General features: G+C 42.3%; 1 protein-coding gene across 2 annotated transcripts in view; it reads left to right on the top strand.

The window, feature by feature from the left end:
• The window catches only part of AUH (AU RNA binding methylglutaconyl-CoA hydratase), a 179,898-nt gene that overhangs the window by 57,912 nt on the left and 100,657 nt on the right, over positions 1-21,329 (top strand). For both annotated transcript variants that reach the window (XM_044920591.1, XM_044920592.1), the window contains 2 exons: positions 11,922-12,014; positions 13,629-13,685. In XM_044920591.1, coding sequence (XP_044776526.1) covers positions 11,922-12,014; positions 13,629-13,685 — 150 coding nt within the window. The remainder of the gene's footprint in view (positions 1-11,921; positions 12,015-13,628; positions 13,686-21,329) is intronic.

Here is a 21,329-nt window from a genome sequence, read left to right as displayed (position 1 = left end):
TGGTGATGGGCAGTCATGGTTATGAGCAAGTCCCTGGAGTCAGGCCAGGCCACCTGAGCTCGAATTGTGGTCGCACCAGGCAAGTGATGGCAACTCCTCTGCCCTGTGTACCCATCAGCAGTGAAGGTCGTAGTAGTTCTGATGTCAGGCAGGTTGGAGGTTTGAGTAATATTCGTAGGGTGCTTAGGACAGTGCAGCATAGTAAGCACTTTGTTGTATGTGCTCGATACACAGGCAGCTATATGGAAAATTAAGAAGACGGGTAAATAAGAGGTAGGATGAGAAAAATCGAGTATCTTTTCTCAGATTGCAGAGTGGTCACCCCCTGACTCCTGGGGACAGTGGCTCCCGTTTACAGGCTTGACCCCCACTGTGTGCTGAGGCGCGATGTGTGTTGGCATCCAGGCTGGCTTCTTGCTCAGGGGCCCCGGCTGGGCTTCCAGAGGCACAGCCACCTGCATGTTGTGGGCAGGAGGGGTTGTATTTTGTTTCTGTGGTTCCTTTGAAACTTGATGATGGGAATGGGAGACGATGCATGAAGGTAAAAAAGTTTGAGTTGGAATTCATGATAATTAGGAATTTATTATAATTTTCAATCTTGATTTTATTTCTGTTCTTTTTGAATGATTTCAATAAGGTCAGACTTCCAGTATGCTATACGAGCATTTCTTTTGACATATTTCTGTTTTGTATAAGAACACGATTCTTCAGTCAAAGCCATATTTAAAAATCAAAACTGACACTAGCATTTTCCCTTAATAATTGAATTTATATTTTCCTGGAAACATCTGAAAACCTCTGTTACATATGATATCTCTCTCAGAGCTGAAAGTAGGCCTGCTCCCTGTTTTCCCTCATTCCTGGTCTCCTGACTCCAGTGTCCCTCCGTCATTGGGGTCCTCCTGCTGACACTGAGGTAGACCAGAGCCTTCCCGTGCAGCTCCTTTAGTTTTTCTTGAAATAGCCAAACTTTAATTGTTTGCTTTTAATTATATTTTTAGGAGCATTTCAAAGGATTATTATCTTCTTTGTCATACGTGGCCTATTTCCTGGTACTAAACTCAAAATAGTATCTGATCCTGTTGGTTGCGTAACCTGCTGAGTGATAATTTCTTCCTTTTGCTGTTGGGAATAGTCTCTGCTCCTGGCAGCTCCCGTGTCATCCAGCCACGCTCTTACCCAACTGCCGTCGTGATATTTCTCAGTTCTCTGAGGCGGATGATCTGCCCTTCTGAAGTGTGTTGTATTAAGTCCGCTAAGAGTATTAAGCGCTACCAAGCAGAAAAAATACTGGATGTAAAAACAAGCATATGAGGTAACCATGAAACGAGTATGTGCTTTGGGATGAGTCATCTTTTCCCGAAGAAAATTTGCTAAGAGAGACGTCTTTCAGGGAGATATTAAGAGTACATAAAATTTAAGATTAAAAAACAAATTTTAATTAAAGAAATTTTTATTTATTTATTTTTTAAATTTTATTATGTTATGTTAGTCACCATACAATACATCATTGGTTTTTGATGTGGTGATCCACGATCCATTGTTTTCGTATAACACCCAGTGCTCCATGCAGTACGTGCCCTCCTTAATACCCATCACCGGGCTAACCAATCCCCCCTCCCCCTTCCCCTCTAAAACCCTGTTTGTTTCTCAGAGTCCATAGTCTCTCATGGTTCGTCTCTCCCTCCGATTCCCCCCCTTCATTTTTCCCTTCCTTCTCCTAATGTCCTCCATGCTATTCCTTATGTTCCACAAATAAGTGAAACCATATGATAATTGACTTTCTCTGCTTGACTTATTTCACTTAGCATAATCTCCTCCAGTCCCATCCATGTTGATGTAAAAGTTGGGTATTCATCCTTTCTGATGGCTGAGTAATATTCCGTTGTATATATGGACCACATCTTCTTTATCCATTCATCTGTTGAAGGGCATCTCGGCTCTTTCCACAGTTTGGCTATTGCGGACATTGCTACTATGAACATTGGGGTGCATATGGCCCTTCTTTTCACTACATCTGTGTCTTTGGGGTAAATACCCAGGAGTGCAATTGGTGGGTCATAGGGTAGCTCTATTTTTAAATTTTTGAGGCACCTCCACACTGTTTTCCAAAGTGGCTGTACCAGCTTGCATTCCCACCAACAGTGTAAGAGGGTTCCCCTTTCTCCACAACCTCTCCAACATCTGTTCTTTCTTTCCCTGTCCATTTTTGCCATGCTAACTGGTGTAAGGTGGTATCTCAGTGTGGTTTTGATTTGGATTTCCCTGATGGCTAATGATGATGAACATTTTTTCATGTGTCTGTTAGCCATTTGTATGTCTTCTTCAGAGAAGTGTCTGTTCATCTCTTCTGCCCACTTTTTGACTTGATTATTTGTTTTTTGGGTGTTGAGTTTGAGAAGTTCTTTATAGATCTTGGATACCAGCCCTTTATCTGTAGTGTCGTTTGCAAATATCTTCTCCCATTCTGTGGGTTGCCTCTTTGTTTTGTTGACGGTTTCCTTTGCTGTGCAGAAGCTTTTTATCTTGATGAAGTCCCAGAAGTTCATTTTTGCTTTTGTTTCACTAGCTTTTGGAGATGTATCTTGAAAGAAGTTGCTGTGGGCGATGTCAAAAGAGATTACTGCCTATGTTCTCCTCTAGGATTTGGATGGATTCCTGTCTCACACTGAGGTCTTTCATCCACTTTGAGTTTATCTTTGTGAATGGTGTTAGAGAATGGTCGAGTTTCATTCTTCTGCATGTGGCTGTCCAATTTTCCCAGCACCATTTATTGAAGAGACTGTCTTTTTTCCATTGCAAGTTTTTTCCTACTTTGTCGAAGATTATTTGACCACAGAGTTGAGGGTCCATACCTGGGTTCTCTATTCTGTTCCATTGGTCTGTATGTCTGTTTTTGTGCCAGTACCATGCTGTCTTGGTGATCACAGCTTTGTAATACAGCTTGAGATTGGGCAACGTGATGCCCCCAGCTTTGTTTTTCTTTTTCAACATCTCCTTGGCGATTCAGGGTCTTTTCTGATTCCATACAAATTTTAGGATTGTTTGTTCCAGCACTTTGAAAAATGTCATTGGAATTTTGATCGGGATGGCATTGAAGGTATAGATTGCTCTGGGTAGCATAGACATTTTAACAATGTTTATTCTTCTGATCCATGAGCATGGAATACTTTTCCATCTTTTTGTGTCTTCTTCAATTTCTTTCATGAGTGTTTTGTAGTTCCTAGAATATAGATCCTTTACCTCTTTAGTTAGGTTTATTCTGAGGTATCTTACGGTTTTTGGTGCTATTGTAAATGGAATCGTTTCTCTAATTTCTCTTTCTGCAGTTGCATTGTTAGTGTATAAGAAAGCAACTGATTTCTGTGCATTGATTTTGTATCCTGCCACATTACTGAATTGCTGGATGAGTTCTAGTAATTTGAGGGTGGAGTCTTTTGGGTTTTCCACATAAAGTATCATGTCGTCTGCGAAAAGAGAGAGTTTGACTTCTTCTTTGCCAATGTGAATACCTTTTATTTCTTTTTGTTGTCTGATTGCTGTTGCTAGGACTTCTAGTACTCTGTTGAACAATAGTGGGGAGAGTAGGCACCCTTGATGTGTTCCTGATCTTAAGGGAAAGGCTCTCAGCTTTTCCGCATTGAGGATGATATTCGCTGTGGGTTTTTCATAGATGGATTTTATGAGCTTGAGGAATGTTCCCTCTATCCCTATACTCTGGAGAGTTTTAATCAGGAAAGGGTGTTGTATTTTGTCAGATGCTTTTTCTGCATCAATTGAGAGGACCATATGGTTCTTCTCCCTCCTCTTATTAATGTGTTCTATCACACTGATTGATTTGCGAGTGTTGAACCACCCTTGCATCCCGGGGATAAATCCCACTTGGTCGTGGTGGATGATCCTTTTAATGTATTGTTGGATTCTATTAGCTAGGATTTTGTTGAGGATTTTGGAATCTATATTCATCAGGGATATCGGTCTGAAATTCTCCTTTTTGATGGGGTCTTTGCCTGGTGTGGGGATTAAGGTAATGCTGGCCCCATAGAATGAATTTGGAAGTTTTCCTTCTGTTTCTATTTTTTGAAACAGCTTCAGTAGAATAGGTATTATTTCTTCTTTGAATGTTTGGTAAAATTCCCCAGGGAATCCATCAGGCCCTGGACTCTTGTCTTTTGGGAGATTTTTGATCACTGCTTCAATCTCGTTACTGGTTATTGGCCTATTCAGGTTGTCAGTTTCTTCCTGTTTCAGTCTTGGCAGCTTATAGGTTTCCAGGAAGGCCTCCATTTCATCCAGATTGCTCAGTTTATTGGCATATAGTTGTTGATATTAATTTCTAATAATTGTTTCTATTTCCTTGGTGTTAGTCATGATCTCTCCCCTTTCATTCATAATTTTATTAATTTGGGTCCTTTCTCTATTCTTTTGGATAAGTCTGGCGAGTGGTTTATCGATCTTATTAATTCTTTCAAAGAACCAACTTCTAGTTTTGTTGATCTGATCTACTGTGTTTCTGGTTTCTAATTCATTGATTTCTGCTCTAATTTTAATTATTTCTCTTCTAGTACGTGGCTTAGGCGTCATTTGCTGCTTTTTCTCTAGTTCTTTAAGGTGTAGAGTTAGTTGGTGAATTCGGGATTTTTCTATTTTTTTGAGTGAGGCTTGGATGGCTATGTATTTCCCCCTTAGGACCGCCTTTGCAGTATCCCATAGGTTTTGGACTGATGTGTTTTTGTTCTCATTGATTTCCATGAATTGTTTAAGTTCTTCTTTGATTTACTGGTTGACCCAAACATTCTTGAGCAGAGTGGTCTTTAGCTTCCAAGTGTTTGAATTTCTGCCAAATTTTTTCTTGTGATTGAATTCCAGTTTTAGAGCATTGTGGTCTGAGAATATGCAGGGAATAATCTCAGTCTTTTGGTATCGGTTGAGACCTGATTTGTGACCCAGTATATGGTCTGTTCTGGAGAAAGTTCCATGTGCGCTCGAGAAAAATGAGTATTCTGTTGTTTTAGCGTGGAATGTTCTGTAAATATCTATGAGGTCCATCTGGTCCAATGTATCATTCAAAGCTCTTGTTTCCTTGTTGATTTTCTGCTTAGATGATCTGTCCGTTGCTGAGAGTGGAGTCTTGAGCTCTCCTACAATTAACGTATTGTTATCAATATGACTCTTTATTTTGGTTAACAGTTGGCTTATGCACATGGCTGCTCCCATGTTGGGGGCATAGATATTTACGATTGTTAGATCTTCTTGTTGGATAGACCCTTTAAGAATGATATAGTGTCCTTCTGTGTCTCTTATTACAGACTTTAGTTTAAAATCTAATTTGTCTGATACAAGAATTGCTACCCCAGCTTTCTTTTGAGGTCCGCTGGCATGGAAGATGGATCTCCATCCCTTCACTTTCAGTCTGGATGTATCTTTAGGTTCAAAATGAGTCTCTTGTAGACAGCATATGGATGGGTCCTGTCTTTTTATCCAGTCTGCAACCCTGTGCCGTTTTATGGGAGCGTTGAGGCCATTCACGTTGAGAGTGATTATTGAAAGATATGAATTAATTGTCATCATGTTGCCTGTGAAGGCGTTGTTTTTATAGATTGTCCCTGTAAATTTCTGTTGTAGATCACTCTTGGGGTCTTTCTCCTTTTATAGAACCCCTTAATATTTCTTGCAGGACCGGCTTAGTGGTCACATATTCTTTCAGCTTCTGCCGGTCGTGGAAGCTCTGCATCTCTCCATCCATTCTAAATGAAAGCCTTGCCGGGTAAAGTATTCTTGGCTGCACGTTCTTCTCATTTAGTACCCTGAATATGTCTTGCCAGGCCTCTCTGGCTTGCCAGGCCTCTGTGGATAGGTCTGATGTTATTCTGATGTTCCTCCCTCTGTACGTAAGGAATCTCTTCCCCCTAACTGCCCTTAAGATGGTTTCCTTGGTTCTAAGATTTGCAAGTTTTACTATTACATGCCGGGGTGTTGGCCTGTTTTCCTTGATCTTGGGAGGGGTCCTCTCTGCCTCTAGGACTCGAATGTTTGTTTCATTCCCCATATTAGGGAAGTTCTCAGCTACGATTTGCTCAAATACATCTTCTAGTTCTCTCTCTCTCTCTCCACTCCCTCCGGGATTCCAATGATTCTGACATTGGAACGCTTCATGGTGTCACTTATTTCTCTGATTCTCTTTTCATGGATTCTGAGTTGTTTTTCCCTGGCCTCCTCTTTTCCCTTTTTATCTGTTATACTGTCTTCCAGATTGCTTATTCTCTCTTCTGCCTCAGTTACCCTAAGCTGTTAGATTATCTAGATTGGATTGGATCTCATTGAGAGCATTTTTAAGTTCTGCCAATTCCCCTTTTATTTCTGCCCTTAGAGACTCTATGTTGCCAGTAATTGATTTCTCCATTCTAGCCATCGTCTTCACAATTGCTAGCCTGAATTCCATCTCCGACATCTTGTTTATATCTGCATCCATTTGTAAATCTGCAGCATAAGTCATAATCGCTGAGTCTTTTCTGTGTTGGGGGCTCCTCCTCCTAGTCATTCTGTTGATGGGTGTTTGAGGGAATGTACAGAGTCCAAATTATTGACCAGAACCCAAGCAAGGTGCACCTGTTTTCTTGGGACCTTAGGGTTGCTGGCCTCTTGTTTTCCCAGCTTGTCTTCTGCGGCAGGGGCCTGCCGCGCTGTTACTCAGGCAACCCTGTTTGGGTGGAGTTGCCCTGCGCCCCTGTGGCGGGGGATGGGCTCAGTGGGAATCAGTCTTTGGGGCTTTTGTTCTCTGGCGCCTTTCCCTGGCGGCTTTCCGCGTCTCTTCCGCGAGTCAGAGCAGAAGAGACCGTTTCCAACCCTCTGCCTCAGAGCAGAGAGACCGCAGTCTGTTCTTCAGTGCGTTCTCCAGGCCACACTGTCTCTGTTTCTGTCCGTGCTGCTATAAACTGCAGCGTCCTGAGTTGTGCGCCCCTCCGCAGCACCCCCAGTCCTGCCTCCAGGTCGGGGCACGTCTTTGCCCTTTGTGCTTCTAAAACCGGCAGCCGCTCCCAGTTAACGTGTGTGTGACTCCGCTGCTAGGGTTTTCCACCCCAGGGGGTTGCAGTTCACCGATGCGACCCCGGCGCACCGGGTTTCCCTCCCCGTGACTGCAGTTCGCGTGCGCGCGACCCCGCCACCCTGGGTTTCCACCCTGGGGGCTGCAGTTCACCGGCGCGACCCCGCCGTTCTGTGTTTCCGTCCAGGGGGCTGCAGTTTGCGTGCCCGTGACCCCGCCGCTCTGGGTTTCCGCCCCAGGGGCTGCCCTAAAGTCCTTTCCCCGCCGCCACCGGTCTGCGAGTCTGTGCCCGTCCCCAGCGAGCGATGCTGTCGCTCACCGACGGTATAGGATCCCCACGGCCAGGCACCTTCCCGCTGCTGTTTATCCTCTGATATCTGCCAGCGGAATCACGGCTCCCTGTTTTGTACCTCAAAACCAACTGCCTGCGATATTCTGTTTGTAGAGATCCAGATCTTCTTACATCTCAGACTGGTTTCGTGGGTGCTCAGAGTGGTCTGGTAGATATCCAGCTCAATTCCTGGGACCGGCTGGAATAGGGTCCCCTACTCCTCTGCCATTTTCCCCCCTCCTCTTAAAGAAATTTTTTAATTGAAGTATACAGTTGACACACTAGAACTTCAGAATTTATAATATTGTAAAATGGTTGAAATTTAATTACTCACTGAATGCTAATTGAGCTGTTCTGGTTAAGTAATTTTTTAGTAGGAAAAATTTTATAGACTGTTTTATGTAATGCTAATTTATGTTCATTAGCATTTGAAAGGAGAAAGTAATTTACCTTTTTAATGATTTGAGAGTGGTAATACCCTATTTTCCTTGTTCTTGTTTTGTATAAGGACCTGACCCTACATTTTTTGTAATTTTATTTTATATATTTCACATAAAATGTAATGTTAAAAAACTTTTAGCCCATTGGGAAAATTTCTTAAGTTTTTAACTATCAAATTTAAAAATAATTATCATTATTTCCAAAGAATACAAGCATATAGGGGGAAAGTGTGACTTCTTTAACTTCAGGATTAAGAAAACTTGAGCTTGAGACAATTCATTTCACCGCTTGCCCCCACCCCCATCTCCCAGATTAGCATGTTTGCATTTGTTTATTTCTCCTGGTTCCTACCTTGTTACTCCAGGTCAGGCAGAACCTGAAACCTGCCTGGTGTGCATGCATGCCTTCTCCCCCATCGTTTTATTTTATCATCATAATGTTTGTTTATAGCACCTCTTACAGTGAAAGGGAGGGTATATTTACTAATCATTTGTATTTGTGTTTTTAATGTGCATTACCTCTTTTTCCTTTTAATGACATTCTATACTTCTAAAAAATAAAAGCTTTTAAACTGTCTATTGGTTAGTGTGATTTTTAAGTATGATATTTATTTGAAAATATTACTGATAAAATTGTAGAGCAAAGCCTTGCCATGTCTTTTTGAGGCATCTGTTCCCTGATGTAGTGTTACGAACATTATAGATGACCACGGATCGTAATCTTGCGGTATGCTTACTGGGGTGCTTCAGGGCTTATGAACTTGTGGAATTTTACTTTTGTAATTTATAGTCAACTTATTCCTTCGACCTGTGTACTTAGTTTACATTTTCAGTTCACGATTTGATGCGAAGAAAAATTCCTCTTTGCATATGAATTTGTTCCTATTTGGGGGGGCAGGAATCTAAAGAATATGAGATAACCCCTATTAGTTAGGAGTTGGAATTTTCAGAAACTGGAACTCAGTAGTACATATATTTCAGGCCTGGGTTTGATTATAGAGGTCTTTTAAACTCACCTTTATGGTTCCTATCTCTGAAGAGCCAGCTTTCTGCAGGTGGCTGGTGAGTGCCTTTGGCATTTTCACAGGGCAAGGAGAGAACACTTCCATCCTCTTCCTGGTCTCTCTCCCCCGCTCAGGAACCCTTTACACTTTATCGATATTTTCTGTAGCTCCATTGGGCTACATATATTCATGTTATTTCTTTAAAGTATTAGTGAAAGAAGTTCATAATAAGAAAAGCAGGGAGAATACGGGGTTTAAAGTCACAGGGACAGAAGAAACAGTCCCAGAGTAGGAAGAAGGGTGTTGTTTTCCAGCACTGATGTGATGTTCATCTCTGTTTCAGAATGGGTGGTGCGGTGGTAAATGCTCTGCTAGAAAGTACGTACAGAGTGCCATGGAGGCGCAAAGGGAGGGACTTTTGAGCAGTGCCTTGAAAGATCATTAGGTGCTAGCTAGGCATGCCAGGCAGAGGGCACCTTGTCCACAGGCATGGATGGGAAGAACTTCTGGAACATAGAGTATGTGCCTGAGGTTGGAGAGAGGTGGGGCAGGTGGACAGAACCTAGTTTATCAGGTGCCTCCTGTGCCGTGTCAATTGTTTTCTCCATTTTTATCCCGAGTGTGGAGTAAGTCACTGTACAGTTTTAAATGGGGGAATAGCATGACTGCATTTGCATTTTAGAAAGATTATAATACAGGAAATATGGAAGAGGCATTGGAAGGGGCCAGTCGCAGGTGGAAGTCTGTTAGGGACTTCGTGCTGCTGAGGAATGAAGGGACCCAGGACTCTGGCTGTAGGAAAGGGAGGGGGGCCTGCAGCGTTGCGAGCTGTGGGAAGGAGGACATCCGGGATGACCCTGGGATCTGTCTTGGGTAGCTTGGTGGGTGGAGATACTGCCGCGTGTGGAACAGAATCTAGAAGAAGGACTAACAAGAAGTTGGTTTGAACATGAAAGCATTTGAATGGAGCTGTCCACTAGGCAGGTAGTCAGAGAGTTGAAGTTGAGAGGGAGATTTGGGTTTGAGGTAGGGATTTGGACATCCTTGGTATTCTGTGTGGTAAAAGTTCTGGGTGGGAATGAGACCTCCTGGGCAGTTTCTGTTGGGGGGTGAGCTGGAAGGAAGCCGAGGGGAAGGTTCTGATGGGAGACCCATGCAACTGGGGAAGCAGGAGACTGGAGGGGTCTAGCAATAATGGTCATCTCTATTGCTAGGGTCTTGAAAGAGAGGATTGAGAGCTGGGTAGCAGAGTAGCTCCACTTGACTTGTCGTGGTTGGAGATGATCTTGGAAGCCACTCAGATGCACTTGCCATTGTATTTCTTTATTGATCTTTCCTTCCTTCTTTCTTTCTTTTTTTTTTGACAGATAAACTTAACCAGATACTGTGTTTTCATTAAATTCATTTCCTGACGGTAGACCCTGACATAGCTTTCTGTTTATTTGTTCACCCAAGTGTGCTGTGAAGTGTACCCGGGGAGTATCTTTGAGTCTGGCCTGGCCCCTTGAGCCCTCACCTCCCCCCCGAATGTCAGGCAGGTCCAAACAGTTGAAGCATATCTGCGCTGCAGCCCCATCCATCCCTGCTCTCCTGGGAGTGCTTCTGTCTTCGGGGGCAGTATGTGTGTGTGCTCCATCCCAGCCTTTTCAGACTTCACTCTTGAAGGAAGTCTGATAAATTCCTTCATGTGTGACTAAACCTCAGTGTACTTCAACAAATTTGTATATTTTAAAAGGAGTCGAAGAATGAATCTCTCTGACTGGAATTTCATATTTCAGAATACCTGTGGAAGAAAGAGATTTTTAGGGATGGTACTATCTATTTACTTCCTTCCTTACATTTTACCTATTTTTAAAAAATTGAGTTATAATTTCCATATAACATTGTGTAAGTTGAAGGTATATAACGTGTTGATTTGCTATATTTATGTACTACAATAAGATTACCCCTGTAGCATTAGCCAATATGTCACGCCACGTGATTATTATTTCTTATTTGTTGTCAGAGCAGTCAAGAAGAGATGGTACCACGTTCTTTTTATACTATAATAAGTTTGGCCAGCCTCGCTTCACATTACCATTGTCAAAAATAAAATTAATAAGGAGGAGTCTGCTTCACAGAATAATTAACCAGTCAGTTTTTGAACCAGTTATAAAAATGAAATTTGTATGTTCTAATTTACCAGATCTCATTAAAACAATATTTGGGGCTCAGGAAAGTCTGGTTTGAGCTCTGTGGTTGGCTGACCCCTTCCCAGGCATGCTTTTGGGAAGGTCCTCAGGACCTTCTCAGATGACTCTTCCATCTCAAGTGTGCTGTTCGATAGAGAGCCTGGTCATTTTCTAGCTAGGGCGCGTCGTACTCGTTCCTCAGTGATAGAACCAGTGGGCAGGGCCCCAGCAGCCACTCAGTCGGCTTTTGTCTGGTTTGAGAAGATTTATTACTTCATTGGATGAGACTGTCATTCTGAGTACCATGGTGACCCATAAAGGATCATGAATTTTGCAATTATACCTAAGTCATTTCACATAGAAATTTGTATGAACCAAACATCTCATAAAAGATATTAGGCTCCGGGCACCTGGGTGGCTCAGTCGGTTAAGTGTCTGCCTTTGGCTCAGGTCATGATCTCAGGGTCCTGGGATCGAGTCCCGCGTTGGGCTCCCTGCTCAGCGGGAAGCCTGCTTCTCCCTCTCCCCCTCCCCCTCCCCCCTGCTTGTGCTCTCTCTGTCTCTCTCTCCCTGTGTCTCTCTCTGTCAAATAAATAAAATCTTAAAAAAAAAAAAAGACGTTAGACTCTAAGATTACAAAGTTGCAACTGTAATTGTGCTAATTCAACAAAAAGATTTATGGAAGTATTTCAATGATATGGGAAGACTTAAAGACATTATTGCGTGTTTATTTGGTGGAACTCTACACAATCATCGCGTGTTTTTGAAGAATAATAACAAAGGAAATGACTATTTTGTTAAAGGAAAAGGACTACACAATTCTGAATATGGTATCCCGTTTAAAAATAAATTCACAAAAAGTCTGAAATAAATTACATAGTAAAGTAATGATCTTCCGGAAGAAACATAAAATCTTTCCTTCTATTTCAGCTAATCTTCCAGTGCCAACAATTGCAGCGATAGATGGACTTGCTTTGGGTGGTGGCCTTGAGCTGGCTCTAGCATGTGATATACGCGTAGCAGGTGAGAATTAATCCTATCAGAAATGAGGTTTGTGCTTACTCTTCAGATAATTCCAAATATTTTATTCTTTTCTGTTGTTGAGTAGAATATTTAGAAGAAGTCACCCGTTGGACTTGATGAAGTATTGAAGATTCCCAGTTAAGAAAACAGTCTGATAGAGTCTCTTATTGGCCTTAGCAGTAGGGGAGGAGAATGGGAATTGGGTCAGACAGAACTGAATTTGAATCACAGGCCCTGTCCTTTTCCGATCCGTTTCCTCCTCTAAAATGGGGGAAATGGCAGGAGCTGTTGTGAAGATCAGGTGAACTAATCTGTGGCATGTGCCCAGTCCAAGCACTTAATTCTTGTCAGCTACAGGAATGATAACTTAATCTCTTTGAGGTTCACTTTCTTCTTGCTTGGTTTCCTGTGGGTCGGATGAGGCGATGATGAAAATAATAATGAGAACACTTAGTGCTGGCTGCGTGCTGAGCGCTGACCCGGTGCCCAGCCCTGCTCAAAGCCCCTGACGTGTGTTAGCTCGCACAGTCGGCCCACTAGCCCTCCGTGATAGGCGCTCTCTGGTGCTAGAGGAAGCCGGGGCACGGGGAGGAGACGTAGCAGGCCCGGAATCAGTGGCTGAGCTGGGATTGGAACCCAGGCAGTCCGGCACCACGGCCGTCACTCCCCCTGTCCTGCGAGAGCCCCGCAGACTGCCACCATATGGTCACACTGGGGTGACACAGAGGGGCCCTGGGACCAAGGACTGGGCGAAGCAGGCAACAGCTGTCTGTCACCGTTCTTCCCCTGGCCCTCACTATCACTCCTAGAGCAGCTGCCTGCTAAGACTAGTCAATATAAGTAGGTTTTCAATAATTTTTGACTGTTTCTTGGGATTTGTAGCTGCTAGTCCGTGTGGACTCTTTTCCCCTTTCCACTTTTTTTTTAGATCTCTACTTACTTGTCTGAAATCATGAGTTTTAAATGTAAAAGCTAAGGTACATGTAGTCCATTTCTGAAAGAGTGCAGATTCTGGGAATTAGGATATGGGAGGTGGTCCAAGTACATTTGGATATTCAAATAAAGAAATAATTAAGATGTTTTAAAGTAGCCGTGAAAACAAAACACGGAAAGAGGAACCCTGTCCAGCTGTCAGAACAGTAAAACCATTTGTCCAGAGTAACTAGAGATTCGGCCCTGACAGGCTCTGTATCTGATATGATATATTACGCTGTTTGATTTGGAGGGCTCTCTGGGCGGCTAGAGATTCCTGCTTGTCGGACACAGCCTGTGCTCCCCATCCTGAATAATTAACGGGGTCTAAGCCTGCAGACATGACTCGGCAGTATCAGGTCAAATTATGTAGTCATAACCCTGGTCTTCCTGCGTTGAAAATTAATTCACTGCTGAGCAATTTTTAACAGGAAATGTTATGTGAATCTCTTAATGTATATCACTTACAGTGTTTACTATTTCCATAACTAAATGCCTTCTGAAGCAACTTTTAAGAAGATTTGTGACACAGGCTTAATTAGTAAACAGAATATTTGTAGCTGATTTTACTAACTTTTTCAAGTCATAATATTTGAATCTGATGATAATGGATTTTACTTAATTTTCTTCCTTCCTTTTTAGCTTCCTCTGCAAAAATGGGCTTGGTTGAAACAAAGTTGGCAATCATTCCTGGTGGAGGTATGAATTGTTCACGCCCACTGGTTTATTTTCAACAACAGGGCATAAGGCAAAAGGGTGTTAATTGAAAAGGCAGCATTTTCTTTCTTTCTTTTTTTTTTTTATAAAGATTTTTATTTTTTTTTATTTTTTCATGAGAGACAGAGAGAGAGACAGAGGCAGAGGGAGAAGCAGGCTCTCCGCGGAGCAGGGAGCCCGATGCGGGACTCGATCCCAGGACCCTGGGATCATGACCCGAGCCGAAGGCAGACGCCTAACCGACTGAGCCACCCAGGCGTCCCAAAAAAGGCAGCATTTTCGATAAGGAGACTAATACTATATTGTTCGCTTTTGTAGCAAAGTCCTTATTCAAAATGTGCTCTTTTAGCTTAGGTAGTTGAGAAGATGCTGGGTATGTTGGGTGTTGCTCTCTTTTTGTGGTGTCTCCTGGGCTTTTCTGTATAATTTCTTAATTTTTAAATTATTGTTATCAGTCACATTTTTCTTGAAGGATTGCACTGATATTTTGAAACTTTTGTGTGGGTATATAAACGTGCGTGCCCTCAGAGAGCAGCCCGCACGTGGTCAGACCTCATTGGAGGAGCGGGTAGGGCTTGCCAGGCTTCGTGCAGGTTTTTTGTGTTTCTGGGCAGCAGGACAAAAGTTGGGATTGGTGGGTGCCTGAATTTGGAGCTGAGGTGTTTCTTCGGTCACTTCAAAAAAGGTAGGTGAGCTGCGTTTTGGGAAGACTCATTTAAGAAAGCACTTTTCCAACATTGATAATGAAATCTTGTATCACCCAGTAAATCTGAAATTTTGGTTCTTTTGTCTGATGAGAGAATTTGGAGCTATTCCCGTTTCATGAAGTCGTTCTCTCAGAAAGTAGAGTTCATTTGAGATGTGCACATTGAGAATTTATTAGTATATGAATTAAATAGCAGTAACAGTTTAAAAATTAAAAGCAGTGTTTGAACACTTCAGGCATGTTTGTACCTGGACAGGTTATAAAATTGTCTGTTTAACCTTCTCGTTAGAAGAGTGCTTATCCTGATTAGGGTGGATAAGGAGAAATTAAAACACAATTCAGTGAAACTGGTGACTACCCAGGTCAATGTGTAAGACTCACTAAAAGGTTTCTACTTCGGTCGTCCATGAAAATGCTATTCTTGTGGGTAAAGCCCTTGATATCTGCCTGTTCGACCATGCCAGTCTTGTTCATGGTGACTAATGAAAACACTCAGAGGAGGATTTCTATGGAAATGGATCCAACTGAGAAGAATTATCAGGTAACTAATACTGGAAGTAAAACAAGCTTTGGAAAAAAGATGATGGTATGATAATGTTTCTGAAATTCTTTTAAGAAGCAAGCTTTTATTGGTAATTAGGGTATAGCTAACCCTAGAAGGACAGTGACTGTAGTGAAGTGGTGACCACCCCCCCCAAAGATAGGACAGCCTGGAACCTGTGAGTGTAACCTTACTTGGAAAAAGGGTCTTTGCAGGATCTTAGGGATCTTAAGGATCTTAGATGACCTCATTCTGGATTATCTGAATGAATCTTAAATGAATGAATCTTAAGTCTCATAACAAGCGTCCTTATAAGAAGAGAAGAGGAGAAGCAGGAGAAGGTCCTGTGAAGACAGAGATTAGAGAGAGGCGTTTGCAAGTCCAGGAAGGCCAAGGATTGCTGGTGGCCACCAGAAGCTAGGAGCCTCCAGAAGGAACCACCCCTGCCAGCATCTCGAGTTTGGACTTCTGTTCTCCAGAACTGTGAGAGGAGACTTCTGTGGTCCTAAGTCAGCAAGTTTATGATGATTTGTTACAGCAGCCCTTAGAGACTAATACAGTGGTGTTTAACATCTCGGTGATTTTTTTCTGGACAGGGAATTAGTGGGTGGCGAGATAAGGGGTGGGAGGAAGATGAACTTGGTAATTTGGATATTTATCATATCTCGAAGGTGAAACGTTTTGTATTAAAACCACAAGAAGGTAGAACGGTTGCATGAGCGTACTGTTGGCGCTGGTTAGAGGGAAGAAGCCTAATTGACTGCACTACAGAAACACGAGTGGTAGCTCTTCGCTCATGAGCCGGCCGTGCCTTTTGAGGTCTAGGAATTAGCATTTTCTTTCCAGAGTACTGAAGTTCCCTAGGGTCCTCTTCAATCAGGGACCCGTTAGTTAGAACCCACTTGTTGTAAATTTGATTCATTTTGGATTGTGTATTCTCATGATTACCATTATTTCTAAAATTTTTATTAAATGAATTTTTCATAAAATTCAGGATGCTTTACTGCCTTCGGCTCGGGTCATGATTCCGGAGTCCTGGGATCGAGTCCCACGTCGGGCTCCCTGCTCGGCGGGGGGTCTGCTTCTCCCTCTGACCCTATCCCCTCTCATGCTGTTTCTCTCTCTCTCAAATAAATAAAAAAATTAAAAAAAAAAAAAAATTCAGGATGCTTTAACGTTTTCCCATCTACTCATAAAGGATCATCTTCTGTCTTTGCCGTTTTTCCTAAGTGCGTCTGAGGGAGTGTATTTCAGTTGCTCCTTTAATTAATGAAGCTTTCAAGTTCATCGCTCATACACATGTAGCTATTGTTACGTTGCACTTTCTGTCGAGAGTGAGTCGAATTTCTCTTTGAGGCCACATTCACATTTCGATGAAGAAAGATGCATGCGGACATTTTGGTTCACTTTCACATTTGTGTGATGGTTACTGATGCACCGTAAGTTGGGCCTAGTTTTGATTTTTTTTTTTTTTTTTTAAACAACAGCGCAGTTTCTTTCTTTTTTTTTTTAATTTTTTATTCTTATGTTAATCCCCATACATTACATCATTGGTTTTAGAGGAAGTGTTCCATGATTCATTGTTTGTGCATAACACCCAGTGCTCCATGCAGAATGTGCCCTCCTCAATACCCACCACCAGGCTAACCCATCCCCCCACCCCCCTCCCCTCTAGAACCCTCAGTTTGTTTTTCAGAGTCCATCGTCTCTCATGGTTCGTCTACCCCTCCGATTTCCCCCCCTTCATTCTTCCCCTCCTGCTACCTTCTTCTTTTTTTTTTTTTTTTCTTAACATATATTGCATTATTTGTTTCAGAGGTACAGATCTGAGATTCAACAGTCTTGCACAATTCACAGCAGCGCAGTTTCTTTTAAGCAAGGTTTAATGTATTATCTAAAGGAGCAGTTTCTGAAATTTTTGTGGAGAAAAATCCTCTTCTGGGTATTTTGATCCACAGATATTTTCACCGTATCTCCTTTCTCCCCTTCCTTTTCTCATAGATGATCCTCATGAAAATACCTCTTTCTTTTCTTTTCTTTTTTTCTTTTTTTCTTAAAGTTGGTTTTAAATTGATGGATTTGCCACGGCTCATGTGATCCCTGAGATGTCCTCTTTTGGTCTGTGAACTGCTTAGAAGAGCTTCTTAGAATAGACACAGTAGACCATGCTTAGTTTCTTCCTCCCTTGTTGGTGGACCTCTTAGCCAAAAGAAGATGTGAACTTGCTTCCTGTTGTAGATGCTGCTTGAGCAGCGTGGCCCTCGTCCCTGAGTCCTTGTCACTGTCCGCAGCCCCGCCTCTCATCCATTTCACGCAGGACCGGCCACACGGGTAGAAAATGGGGGGTGGGGGAGAGAATATTGTGGAAACAGTAAACGCTTTGCTTTCCTAGTCAAATGAAGACTGCAGTCAGTTCCTCAGGGTGGAAAGTCTAGCTGCAAGCAGCCTGGAAACTGGTGCTGCAGGTCTGGTAAGGTTTGCCCCTCCCAGCTTGTACAGGCCGCAGTCCACGCCGGGTGGCCCTGAGAGGTTCTCCAGAGGCAGCGGCACCCCTGGCTGTCCTGTCAGCATCACTTCTGCCCCTTTGTGATGACAGTTCACCGGGCAACATTGGACCAAAGACTAGCATTTAGCTTTCTTCAGTTTTTTTTTTTTCTTTTTCACTTGAACCTGAGTGACAATATGATTCTTTTTAAGATATATTTTGTAAATGTTCTCAAAGCAAGTTAAATTAAAAATGATTGTTGTGGGGAGAATAATATTCCTAGTGAACAAGAGTATTAGTGGGCCATTACTATAATGTGATTCTTAGATGGGTATTCTAAATTTTAGTGTTTACGAGAAAGAGATTCAGTGATGACTATTGAAATTATATAGTTAATGAAAAGGAATGTAGAAACATACTGGATCTGAATTGAACTTCTTCAAATAGTATTAAATCAGATGTAATTAGAAAAATTAAATGTAACTGACTGTCATATACTCAAGCCAGTACTTTTACTTATGGAACACTGGGTGTTATACGCAAACAATGAATCATGGATCACTACATCAAAAACTAATGATGTACTGTATGGTGATTAACATAACATAATAAAAAAATATATATATATATATTTGATTATAGACGAATACTATAAAATACAAAATACAATGTTAATGATTGAAAGCACTAGCCAATTTAAAAATAATTAAGATTGTTCCCAAGGACCTTCCCACAATGTCCTAAATTATATTGGGGATCTTGGTACACCACACAGCTCTAGTTTATCCTCCAGTATCTTCACCTTAAAGAAAGCAGCTACACCTCCTATGTTCTTCCCAACTGAGAGAATGCTCCAGTAGTGTAAAATAAAATTCCCTTTTAGAAACAGCTCCTCAAATGATACCACCCTTCAGCACATTTGTAAGAACCAAGTGAAACAAGTTCAGAGGATTAGAATTCTTTTGACATTTTAGGAAATTTCTTTTAAGTGTGCACAGAAAATGGTGGCAGACTGCCTCATTCCTGGCCTTTGTTTCTTGCCTCTTCTATTGGAGGATTTGGGGTTTGTGTCAAGAAACCTTATTATAACTAAGATAGCTGTTAGGGCTTCTTGCTTGGGCACACACCCCTATGACAGGATGTGTACTACTTTCACTGCTCTGTGGCTCTCTTTTATTTCCTCCAGCTTTTTATTTTGGAAATGATCAAACTTCAGGAAATTTGAAAGCCAGAAAAATGACCCTCTTTACACGCCTCACCAAGATCTGCCCGTCCCCATATGTCTCTCCTCCTGCTGCCCTCCTCCCGGTCTCATTTGCACTCCATTTGTTCTTGCAGAGCCATTTCAAAATGACCAGGTGGACCGTTCGCTGTACCAGCATGCCTTTCCTAGGAGGAAGAACAAACCCTTATATAACCACAAAACTAGTACCACACTTAACGATATTAACATTAATTTCAGATTCCCCACGAGTCTCAAAATGTTGTTTGCGGTGGTTTTTGGCTTTGCTTTTTCAATTCAGGATCCAGTTAAATGTCATGTTGCATTTGGTTAGGTCTATGGGGTTTTTTTGTTTTGTTTTTTAAATTGAGACAAGTCTTTCATTTCTTTGTTTTTTTTTTTTTTAAAGATTTTATTTATTTATTTGACAGAGAGAGGCACAGCGAGAGAGGGAACACAAGCAGGGGGAGTGGGAGAGAGAGAAGCAGGCTTCCCGCCGAGCAGGGAGCCCGATGCGGGGCTCGATCCCAGGACCCTGGGATCATGACCTGAGCCGAAGGCAGACGCTTAACGACTGAGCCACCCAGGTGCCCCACATCTCTTTGTTTTTTATAACACCTTTTTTTTTTTTTTTTTTTTTTAAAGAATTCAGGCAAATTATCTTACTGAGGTTTACACATTCTGGATATGACTAAGTCATTTCCTCAAATTTAGATGTAGGTTAAAATATTTAGCCAAGAATACTCAATGGGCCATGCTCTGTTTTTCATTTTCATTTTATGCGGTGGCACTTGATATTAGGTTGTCCTACTTTGGGTGACGGTAATTTTGATCCCTTAGTTCATGTGGTGACTAACTACGAGTACCCTTTTAACATTCTTTTTTTTAGAAACTTTTCAGGAAAAGAATCTTTAATAACTCTTATTGGCATTGACCATTGCCCAAATTAGAAAACGAGAGGCAGGAAATGAGAGTATTCGGGTGTCATGGGAATGGGGTGAGGGATGGGAGGTACCTCTGTTCATCTGACTGTAGGCTGTGCTTTGCAGTAAGGCCGTTTCTTGGCACGGTGACCAGGAACTCTTATTTAAGGTGTGTCTGTGACGTAATGTGGATTTTTAGATCCTGCATGCATGTTGTCCGGAACACTGTAGTCATTTTGGAAAGTTTTGTTTATAACCTTTGTTGAAATCTTCTCAGAATTTACATCAGAATGTGAGCTTATTCTTTTGAATATCCTTGGTAGTGACTCATCTTTTATCTTATGAGGGTGAATTTGATTTTCATAAATAGCAAAAGACCTCTCTGTGCCAAATCTGATTAATAAGGTCAGACTATTTTAGGAGGAAGAAAAGTGTAACAACAAAAAGAAAACTTCTTTTCTTAAGAGGTTCATGTAATGTCAGACATTTACCTGTGTTGTAAACAGTGGATAGCACGGCTGGGCTTCGTGGACTGCTTCCCGGGTGACCTCTGCAAAGGCCAGCACTCTTTTGTTCTCTGAAGTAAAGGGGTGTGTGTGTGTGTGTGTGTGTGTGTGTGTGTGTGTATTTTTAAAAATTTAGTTTATTTTGAGAGAGAGGCACACAGAGCAGAGGGAGAGGGAGAAGCAGACTCCCTGCTGAGCAGAGAGCCCTCCATGGGGCTTGATCCCAGGACCCCAAGATCATGGCCTGAGCCGAAGGTAGACGCTTAACTGACAGAGCCACCCAGGTGCCCCAGTTAGGTGCATTTATTAACACACTTCTTACACTGCAGACTCTCATGTCTTTGTACTTTAAAATGTAATTCAGTGACCACTTCTAATTACAGTGTTTGGAAAGTTATTTGTTGACTTTACAGTGTTGACAGACCAATTTGTTAGTTGCTCTGGAAAAAACATACATATATGTATGTACATACAGCAGTGTTCCCTTTGAAATGCACGTGTCAAATCTGTTAGGAGAGAGAAAATATACAAGTATCATAACTGCCCTTTACTAAAATTGTTGGAATTGAACAGGAATAAGGCAATTTACAACTGGGAGTTGTGAGTTTGAGAAAATAGTGTGGATTCTGTCAGCTCTCAGTCTTAGTTTACAAGGCCTATAAGGTGGCTTCTCAGCACTTATCTCGGTCTCCTGTCCTCCTGCTGTGTGCTGTGCTCACACACTGTGTTCTAGGAATATTTACTCTTTTAACACAGTAAATATTTGTTGAGCCATGCACTGGTTGACACTGGGCGTACAGTACAGCTGTGAACGAATAGGGCGAGATCTCTGCTGCCATGCAGCTGATACACCAGCAGAGAGGCGGTAGGCATGGCAAATAATACGTTGTGAATTATGGCAGAAGTGCAGAGTGCTGTAGAGAAAGAAATAGGGGAAGGGGCCTGATGAGGGGGAGGGGCTTGCCCTTTAAAACGGGGGTCAGAAGAAGCCTTACTGAGAAAGTAACATTGGAGTTAAGACTGTCGGGAATTGAGGAAATTAATCGTACAGATGGAAGGAAGAGCATTTATGTCTGCAGCGCCCCCCCCCCCCCGACGCTGCCACCATACTGGACGGGAGGAGACTGATAGCAGGTTCTGTCAGAGAAGCAATAGGGGGTCTGCATCGGGCTATTACTGCTTCCACCCTGAATGAGGGGCCCACAAGGGGTTCTCAGCAGAGGGCAATGCAATCTTAGGCTTT

Source organism: Neomonachus schauinslandi, chromosome 13, assembly GCF_002201575.2.
Source record: "Neomonachus schauinslandi chromosome 13, ASM220157v2, whole genome shotgun sequence".
Classification (NCBI taxonomy): Eukaryota; Metazoa; Chordata; class Mammalia; order Carnivora; family Phocidae; genus Neomonachus; species Neomonachus schauinslandi.
This window is presented reverse-complemented; position numbering and strand designations above follow the sequence as displayed.